General features: G+C 37.1%; 1 protein-coding gene across 1 annotated transcript; it reads right to left on the bottom strand.

Moving 5' to 3' along the window:
- Window positions 1–191: 191 nt before the first annotated feature.
- On the bottom strand, window positions 192–7666 carry LOC144442490 (2-acylglycerol O-acyltransferase 1-like). Its single transcript, XM_078131849.1, has 5 exons — window positions 7597–7666; window positions 2722–3220; window positions 2030–2204; window positions 1194–1393; window positions 192–939 (listed from the first exon to the last, which is right to left on the bottom strand). Exons 1-5 carry the CDS (start codon window positions 7600–7602, stop codon window positions 785–787), a joined length of 1035 nt encoding a protein of 344 aa, XP_077987975.1. The 5' UTR covers window positions 7603–7666; the 3' UTR covers window positions 192–784.
- Window positions 7667–10464: the final 2798 nt, after the last annotated feature.

A 10464-nucleotide genomic window follows, 5' to 3' on the forward strand; every position in this document is an offset into this window, starting at 1 on the left:
CACTCTTGTGTGCACACATACTTGTTCGATAAGACGTTCTGAAAATTAATAATTTCTATTTTGCCAATCGCCGCATATATATAAATGGTATGTTCATCTCAAAACAACATTAAGAAAATCCAAATAAATTATTGCATTGTTTTGTGGTGTATATATATAGATAGACATATTGTGTGGTTCAAACGTATTTCATAAAAATATTGCTATACAGCTGTACGAACTTTCCAACAGCTATCAAAGCCCATGATGTTTTCATATATCATTATTATAACACAGAAAATCTAATGATGAATCTCTTTTAAATGGTGAATAATCACAATAAAGACAGACTCACATTGTGCACTTGGCCAGACTAACATACAGTTGTTGAGGCCACTCCAATAGACCTACCTGTAGCGCCACCAACGACAGTATTATACAATTCAGCACTGTGCACGTGCACAAACGCAGCGCAATTGAAAGGCTAATATAACAAGCTTTTCACTCACTTTGACATTGCCAAATGCTGAAAGGTGGTAATAAACTACATGTAACATGTGTTACGAAAACGTACTCTAGATATTACAGAATCAACTTTGATTGGTTGCCTTCCAGATTAAATAAACTATATATATATATATATATATATGCATCATCCTTTGTCATATAGCGGATGTTACAAAAAACAGACAAGCAAAACATTACATTTCAGAACATCTCTCTCTGAGATGAAGGATGTAAAGTAGACAAGGGGTGATATATCTTGGTCCTGTGTGCAATACAATCTTACAACTGTCATTCAATCTCAGATGAAATGTATCTCTTTGTTACCATAGTCACCATATTTGTGTTTGTGCTCATTGAAGAGATTTGTCAGTTCCTGCATGTAAAGTTGATGTAGTGATTCGACCTCCTCATTGGTTGGGTTAGGAGTTTTCTGAACTGGGATAGGGGTGCCAACTGGAACAGAAAAACGAATCAATTGTTTGGGTTAGGCATTTTTATGACAGGGATAGAGGTGCTGACGAGAAAAAAAGATCTGACATTGATTTCAACTCAGACCACTATTTTTTAGTGGTATGAGATTTCAATGAAGGCAATTTGTTTTGTATCCCTCTGTGTATTCCGGCAGTAGTGGGACAATTACTTGAGGTCATAAGTCAACTAAAATCCATGGCAATGTATGACTTCTCTAAGTTTTCGCGATTACTCACCTATAGTGTCTATGGGTGACCTGTGGGGTAACAATCCAAAGTTGTAGTTGAAAATGCCTCGTCCATGGAAAAATGGCAGTGAAAATCCAACTGTCCTTTGCCAAACATTTTGTATTTTCCTAACGATGGAACCCTCTGGGTTTGGTACCTGTGAAAAGAGGTTCTCCTCACCAAATGAATATATTGGGACGAGATGAGCTCTGGCAAAGAAAAATGGGAGTGTTCAAAGTTAATAATATTTAGTAGTAGTAGTAGTAGTAGTAGTAGTAGTAGTAGTAGTAGTAGTAGTAGTAGTAGTAGTAGTAGTAGTAGTAGTAGTAGTAGTAGTAGTAGTAGTAGTAGTAGTAGTAGTAGTAGTAGTAGTAGTAGTAGTAGTAGTAGTAGTAGTAGTAGTAGTAGTAGTAGTAGTAGTAGTAGTAGTAGTAGTAGTAGTAGTAGTATTAGTAGTAGTAGTAGTAGTAGTAGTAGTAGTAGTAGTAGTAGTAGCAATTGTTGTTGTTAGTGGTGGTGGTGGTGGTGGTGGTAGTGGTGGTGATGATGGCAATGGTGATGGTAATTCCCATTGGAAAAGGTTAAAGTCATCCCTGCATTTTACAACTGATCACATAGATTCATGTACTATTTTAGATGTGGACTGCTTGCATTGAGCACGAATATTATTTTTGATGGAAAGAATTATAATTATTGATATTAAGCTTGGTAGAAGACGGTGAAGCACCTTTGTCGATAAGGTTGACTAAAGAATTGGTTATCATCAGCCATTGTGAATTGCTACATTGAAAGTTTGGCACTAATTGAAGCACTAAATACACAGATAGTGATATTGAAAAATTTACCCATGTTTCAGAGCCACTTTACAGAATCCTTTCCTGTTCTTCAATAAAACTGTACATTTTCCAGGTTTAGCTTCCAGTGCCTCTTTAGCGCCACCAACGACTATGACACAAGCATTACCTTTACCGTTCTCTTCCAAGAGATAATGGATACTTTCTTTGCTGACGTCACAACAACCTAAAATAGGAAACGTTCAAGTGAGAACAAGGGTGATTTTAACATCATCACGTTACATGTCAGTTTAAGAGTCGAAAAAACAGTAGACTACAGTGAAAATTGAATAATTAACAAATCTCAAGTCGTTTTCAAACGTCATCACACGTCATCAGCCGTTTATCGTTTCCATGAATTGCAATCTATTAATTAGTGTAGCTGCTAGACCTCGGATGTTCTTCCGATAGAATACGACACACGACCGAACATCGCTATCGAGGGTTCTGGCAAGCTCTCACTGCATGCGAACTTCGTTCGCTTATCGTATCGAAGAAAGCCCGAACGTCTAGCAGCAAGACTATCTATTAATTAACATAACTACTTTGTAACTCCTGTTATCCGATTGACTTTTCCTTTTCGATATGTTAACTTTGGTGATGTTAGATTTCCTTAATTTTCGGTAATAAATTGAAGTTAAAATACGCACACATTTTACATTTGATCTGTAGCTGACATTTGAAACCACGTCATTTATACTTACCTGGTAACATATAGTAGTCATGTACAATCGGCAAGTTAACCATTATCTTCATAATCAACAAATACGCTTTAATGCCTGGGAATATTTTACTAAATCCAGAACCTTCCGTTCCAAAATGTATATAAGATCCGGTTGCTAAGATCCCATGGGGATGGAAAGCCAGCACGTAGTTAAAATTTGGATCGAGATCACAAGTTTTGTGCAAAGTTGCTGGAAAATAGTCCGCGAAATATTTCCACATCACCCAATGACGAAACCATTCCGCTCGGCGACCACCCCTACTTGGGGTCTTCCAGTCAATTGCAAGCCATAACAAGTAAAGTAAAGCAAGCCAGTAATAGGAGCTAAATAGAAGATATAGAGTAAACGCTGTTGTCATTGAACTCATGATGACGAAGCTAAAGACGTACTTTAGACAAGCCAGAGTTTGTAATCTTCTCTGAAGTGGAATAACGAAGGGTGCGAAGTCTATTCCAAGTATCCGAGTCATGTTTAGTACCTGTAATGGTTAAATTTGAACATTAAGATTCAACACAAGTAGTACAAGATATTGACGTATGAGTGATGTACCCATAGAATAAGATCCGCGAATATAATATCACTGGGTGCAAACACAATTTCAAGAATAATGATACAACATGACACGTGACAACGGACATTCCTAGCATTGAGGTGAGCTGAGACTCAGTTTCATTTTCATGACCGTAAAATCATAACTCAATCGCTTGGGGGTTACTGTGCAGTTCTGATCGACAAGATAAGTTTTAGTCATTCTATTATGTACCGTGTTCGTGTCTCGTGTGGATCTGTTTACACTTATAAGCCAACTACAGGCAAGTTCTGGGGTGAAATCATTTCATATTCATATCCAAATCATACATGGGTACTGAATATGTGTGTGTGGGGGGGGGGGGCGACGGACGATGTGTATGATGGGTCGTCAAGAAACTCTTATCAGCGAATCAAGCTATTGTGAATGATAATTTATCGGTATTTACCTAACGGTCAAAAATTGATGGGGGAGGGGGGCATAATATTGCAATTAGTGTTGTAAGTGTACGTATGCGTGCGGGCAGATGGGATTACTATGTTTTGAGGGATATTAATTGATTCACTGTGACCAAGGCTGGGGGGGGGCGCTACTCAATTATCATACGTGTGTTCGATAAATCACTCCCCCCCCCCGCTATATGTAATGATGGCTTCCTAGTCTAAATTATGTTTGGTCTTCATGATGTCCACGATGCTTATCAGAATTGTAATGTAGTGTATATCAGGGCATGTCTTTTGAAAATGGCAGGAGAGCTAAAAATCACTCTCCTGAAACCATCCAGGCGAGTGGTAGGCGAGTGATTTAATACCTCTCCTGAAAATAGTCAGGCGAGTTCATTTTCATTTCTATTTGTATTTTCAAATGGCCAGTTGGCTCCGAATAAATAAAATAATTAAAAAAAAAAACATTTAAAAAATGTATGCAAAAATATATTTATAAGTAACAGTTCGTTTGGTTATTTGTACAACAACAATTATTATTGCAACAATTTTGTTAAGTCTGTGCACATCAAAATCTTGAAAAAATATTCAGTTTTTTGTTGTGACTACAAGTAGTACAATAGAAAAATAGGTTTTCAATTTCAAATTCTAACTGGTCTTGTTTTCTTAGAACGTTTTTATAAAAGCATCCTACCTGAACTTATCTCCTCCGGAACAATTTATAGTCGCTACAAAGTACATGTTTTGGAGGGCATTGAAGAAACCACCACTTCTATTTCGCTTAAAATGCACCTAATTCAAACTTGAGATTGTTCAAAACTATAATGAATTGACAAAAACTAACGTACCCCAGATGACAAATGCCTCCTGATGTTGAGCTTTGACGTTGACGTTAAATTGTTTGCTAATTTGACTACTGTGTAACCATTCACTCGATCCGAGACATTAAAAACACGTAACCCCACCTAGTACCTGCACACGGATGACCGGTGTCGCCAACTAAAGTAGCGAGATCCGTTCACGTCTGAGCAGCAGACCTACTTTGTTTTAGAAATCACGACAAGGCGAAAATTCGAGCAAATATTTTATATGTTACAGCAGTCGATAAAGTCATGGAGGTAAAACAGACGTGGTCGGCAGTTGAATAGATCATCGGACAAAAACAATGAAACTGCGTGTTGGAGATTATGAAATAAAAACCTGGGAATTTCTCTGAAAACTGCACGAGAATAATAAGATAAGATGGGAAAAATATCGACAGAATATTTTTATTTTTATTTTGTAAAATAATCGATCTTATTTTATTGTCATTCTTTCAATGCCCTCCAAAACATCGCCAAGCTATTGTCGGAACTCTGGGCATGTACTTTGTGTAGCGCGGACTATAAATCGCAGTTGTTGTTCATGTTCCGGAGGAGATGGTCTCCAAAAACCCCGTTCTAACAAAACTAGGCCGATCGGAATTTAAAACTAAAAACTCATCGATCGATTGCTGAAAACGAGAACGCCAAACAGTCATCGTGTCAATCGTAATTGCGCAATTTGCAATGATGCGAAAGTTGAAATCTCCCTGCATACTGAGCTGATCAATATTCATGATATGCCATGACATCATGCATGTCCCGCTTCGAATACGTCACTATTTTTCCCATATAAGGGTAGTACAATGCAAATTTCAGATACATATATAGGTCATGAATGACAGCGCCGACTTCAGCTGGAGATCGACGATTATGAACACGGAAGTGTGCCACGCTCCCACCACGTAATTTTACCGAACAAACGTTGATTTTTATGGTAACCACATACTGAAAAATGATATAAAATAACATCAGGTTGGTTGGGGCCCACGTGAGCGGAAAATCGCTCTCATCGATCTTAATCTGCGCGAGCGGTAGGCGAGCGGAGCGATCGCTCGCCTCAAAAGGAATGCCCTGGTATATGAGGCGAAGGTGCTTAATATATGTATTGAAACACAAATGAAAAGTATAGAAATAGAAACGGAAAATATGCAAAAATATTGAAATCGGGTTTACAAATGACGATCTTGTATGGTTATATTCAACAGGTCACGTGATAATAGTGTTGTCGATGAACTCGTAAGTTCGGGAATCATACAAGCGGGACACTGGTTGATAATTATGTCGTCTGGTCAAAGACCACACAATGTATTATAGCCGCTCATGTTAGACTCAAACAATTAAATTCAATATTGTCAGACATTTTGACATTGTCTAATATTTTGAAGAATTTGGGAATGAGATTACACATGGGAGGGGTGGGGGGGGGCAAACTAATATTATAATGTGAATCACATGTCACTTATTAGGTCATGCTCATAGATTTTCTAAATGACCTACACTATTTATAAATGAGCGTTTTACGACTTGAAAACTACCACGAACATACCTTACAACGTAGTACAGTTTCCACTTGCAAGCAAGTTTTACTAGAATACAGCAAACGCTGGGCAAACTACCAATTAACAGTACGTATAGCGACCCTATAAGTACCCGTGTCGACCATAACTAAAAAACAACTGTATATACACAGATTTGTTGAACTATTCACCTAATCTTATCTATATGAGTGATAAGGTATTGTTCATCAGATCGCAGTGATTTCAATACAGCCAACAACGGACTGACTTTGTCACTTTGATCCCAAACTTAATGATTGACCATTTTTACTTGCCGATCACTGGTGTCCTTTTACAACTGGGTGAAACATAAAGTACTGCACTTTGCTATTTTTACTAGCTCAGCTTTATGGTAGCTTATGACAAACCGACACAATGGAAAAGGCCCGTAGTTCAGTTGATCGCAAGAAAACAATAAACGAAGACAGTGCGATATCAATAACACATTAAAAGATACCACATAAAATGAAAATGAACTAAAAAAATGCTCCGGTAAGGAAAGAAAAATACTTAGTCGGCATATTCAAAAACTGAATACTAGGCCCCTAATAATGTCTAGCTTCATGTGTGTATGTTAAACTTTAACCACTAGTTGTACCGCCTAACATGTAGCCTTTTAAAGTTTTCAACTATAAGCGAATCTTCTTGAGAAACACATGAAAATAATCATTAATATGCTAATTACTCTAATTACTATGCATGAATTTAACCCCTAAATATTGTTTAACATAAGTACTATGTCACGCCTACTGCAAGGACAACTCTCTTTTGACTGGTTTCAACTCATTTTAAAATTAAAAGCTACAGCAATGAGCTTTTTAAATTCTAGAAAATCATTTTGAAATCAATCTTTAACATATTGTGTAATTACAAAAAATAATCAATTATGCAATTGCTCATTAAAATCTAAAGCTACATCAGCAAGGTTTATAATGCACATTGGCTTTGTCATCTATGTACACACCAAATTATGTGACGTTTGAAGAATACATACTGAAGATATTGCTATCATTAAAAAAACATCAATTATGCAAAATTTATTTGGTGAACATCTTAACATACATCAACAATCTTTGTAGGGTACATGTGTTTATTTTCTGTATCATCACAAGATTATACGATATTTTGTACATGTAATCATAAGATATTGCCTAATTACCAAAAACAATCGATTATGCAAATTACTCATTAATATCGAACCCTACATTAACAAGATTTATTGGGTGGGTGCGTTTTGTTATTGGCGATATATACACCGAATTCCATTCCAAAGATATTGTCTAAATATCATTCAAATCTGATCTGATAGTGTTGACATAATATGTATTTGTTGTTTTCTTGTTTGTTTATTGCAAACATAGAACCTAAACCTTGGGCCCTTGTGCTCTGAACAAACAGCTTCAAGTTCGGGGTCTTCAGTTGGCTATGACTCAAGCTAAATAATGTGATGTCAACATACATACTTGCATATAAGTCTCCGCTCAGTGTAAACAGTAAAGGTACAAAGCAGAACAGTCAAACTCGGCAGTTCAGTCGTCACCTCTCTGACTCGCGCTCCGACATGCACACAATAAGGCCTACACAGTAAATCGAATATATTTTTTTAGAAAGGGCGCACCTCACGAACTTTGTAACATGTACGTCAATCATAGGGAAATGACTTCATTCTTTGGAGAACAGACACCCTGCTTTCATGCATGACGGAAGTAAACAACGTGAATGTATAGACTACATACGGGTAGAGACGACAGGTCACACGTACACATACAGTATACAATGCAGAAAAAAACCTGCGAGATTTAAATTGTAATATTATTGATAGAGATGTCTTTATAAATCATATACCAAAAGATATACATATATACGTCAAATAGTAATCGATGTATTGCTGTGAGTCGAGTGTAGGTGAAAATGTTAATTATATGATTGCGACCTCTTTTTGAACTGCACTGGGTCACGGTTCCAGGTCGATCGTCGCGTCAACACTGGTACAGTACAGATATCACACAGAAGCAAAGCAGCTAGCTGATGTATACCCCAAGTTTTAATGTATGACATTAAAAGAGAACGTCGTTTTGTGTGATAAAATATACTAGTACTACTTACAATGTTTTGCCATCCGTCGAAACACCACGAACAGCGCCGCTTCTGCCGCAGATTTACACAAAATTACAGCGTCTGGTACCTCCTCCACATGTAACACTCCCAAGCCACTCTCTTCGTCCAAATTTAACAAACGATGTAAAATTGTGGACGAGAGCGAAGGTAGACACACTGTTGTTTCGAATTAATACAATGTGACCGTAAGTTTGTCGTATATTGTAGTCTAGGAACAGACGTTATGTTTCGTTCACTGTGTTGTTGAGTGCACAGCTGATCACTGTATGCTGCTGCATGCTGCTGTTCCGTCTGTACGCCAGGTTCAAAGGTCGAATTCTGTCTGGCTGCACGCATCGTGCGTAGTATCCTGCTTGAACATTTCTGTATTTATGACCATACATTGGCACTTTTTCTTACTCGAAAATGCATTTATGCACACGTATTATTATTTCATATGTGATAACATTGAGCGAGCTGGCTCTGTAATTTGTTACAGGTAAAACCGTATGAGGGCGCTTTTCGAGGCCCTAGACATGTATGTCACTGGCAAAGCATGGATGTATTAGTTAGAAGATGCCAACGAAGAATATTCATTCAATAATGAAGATGAAGAGTCATCTATTTTGTCAAGTGACGCACCGAGTGACGTAGCATGGCAACGTACAACATTAGTAAACATGATGACAACAACAACAACAACAACAACAACAACAACAACAACAATATCTTTTCCAGGCTTTCATGTACAGAATGGAGATGGGGACGAACTATCACGCGGCAGCAAAGCTTTCTTTCGAGGGAAATTGGTCGAATTGGTAACCATGAACATGATAAAGGTCCCTTTCGTAGCAGAACACTATCAAATAGGCCATCTTGGGACAGGGTAGCACCCTCATCATCAACACTGGATTTCATTCTACCAGGGGGACCAGATGAGATTGATCAAACCAGTCCTCATAAATCTGAAAGTGACTCTGATGAAATCAGTTTTGTTAGCGTGTTCTCAAGCCAGGCATGTCTTCATGTATTTCACATGATTATCTATGGGGTAAAGAATGAAATTAGTATTTACGTATTCTTTGCTCTTGTATTTGAAACTAATAACCTTTTTAAAGTAATCGGTTTATATAGATCAATTCTATATATAATCTATAGCTACCTGTAATAATGACACAATACTTATGTATACTGTACAAGAGAACCGAAATAAATGATTATTAAATGTCCAAATTCACAAACTAAATTAACGATTTTTGTTGTTCCTTCCTTACGACAAAATATGATTGCATGTAAATCATAGAATTTTTTTAATTTCCCATGACCGTACGTTATATACTAAGTAAGCTAAGTTATAGTCAATCGCTTTGGCAAATTTTCATATACTGAAGCATGGTAGGCGTATAGCGCCCCCATACGTCAATGTCTACTGATCATTTGTTTCTTTTTCAACGTCCTCGTACGAGTCATAGTGTTATAAATCATTCACACTAATAAAAGGAATGCGTTTTATTAATTATTCATTCATTAATTATTTGTTTTCCTTTATTTCTTCTGTATGGTGTAACCGTTTATATTTTGCTTGTATTTGTAAAATGTGCGATTTGGGCCAATGGCCTCTCAGCAATGAATATTATAATTTTTTTTTATCATAATAGTCAATTCTACTCGGGGGGTTTTGTCTGGGGGGGGGGGTATTTTTCGACTCGGAAGAATAAATTAGGAAAAATACTAGCGATGTTTATTCGCTTGAAAGTTATACATAAATTCGAGGCTGTTGATAATACCTGTCGAGCGCTAAATACTCATATATGAATCGATTTGAAGTACACTGTGAAACTAAAATTCTACAAGTCTGTATCTCCCGATCAACTTACAATGTATTTTGAATTTCTGAGTGAAATTTTGGCCGTTGACTGCATGTACCCACGGCAAGGCTGGCATATAACCGAATTGACTGTTTAATTTATTCAGACTGTTTATTCTAATTGTGCATATCATTATTCCCCTCATCAATGTGTTGAGTATATTTTCATAAATGTCATCTTCTAATCTGTCTGTCTGTCTGTCTGTCTGTCTGTCTGTCTGTCTGTCTGTCTGTCTGTCTGTCTGTCTGTCTGTCTGTCTGTCTGTCGGTCTGTCTGTCTGTCTGTCTGTCTGTCTGTCTGTCTGTCTATCTGTCTCTCTGTCTGTCTGTATATATATATTATAAATATATATGTATGTAAGTATTT

This window comes from Glandiceps talaboti, chromosome 11 (genome assembly GCF_964340395.1).
Source record: "Glandiceps talaboti chromosome 11, keGlaTala1.1, whole genome shotgun sequence".
In the NCBI taxonomy this organism is placed as follows: Eukaryota; Metazoa; Hemichordata; class Enteropneusta; family Spengelidae; genus Glandiceps; species Glandiceps talaboti.

What these genes read in the sequence shown, in the direction of transcription:
- LOC144442490 (XM_078131849.1), bottom strand. An exon ending in AAAGTGGCTCTGAAACATGG is followed by an intron (nt 1,394 to 2,029) that starts GTAAATTTTTCA and finishes TTTCTTTGCCAG; the next exon opens with AGCTCATCTCGTCCCAATAT. An exon ending in GTCACCCATAGACACTATAG is followed by an intron (nt 940 to 1,193) that starts GTGAGTAATCGC and finishes TTTCTGTTCCAG; the next exon opens with TTGGCACCCCTATCCCAGTT.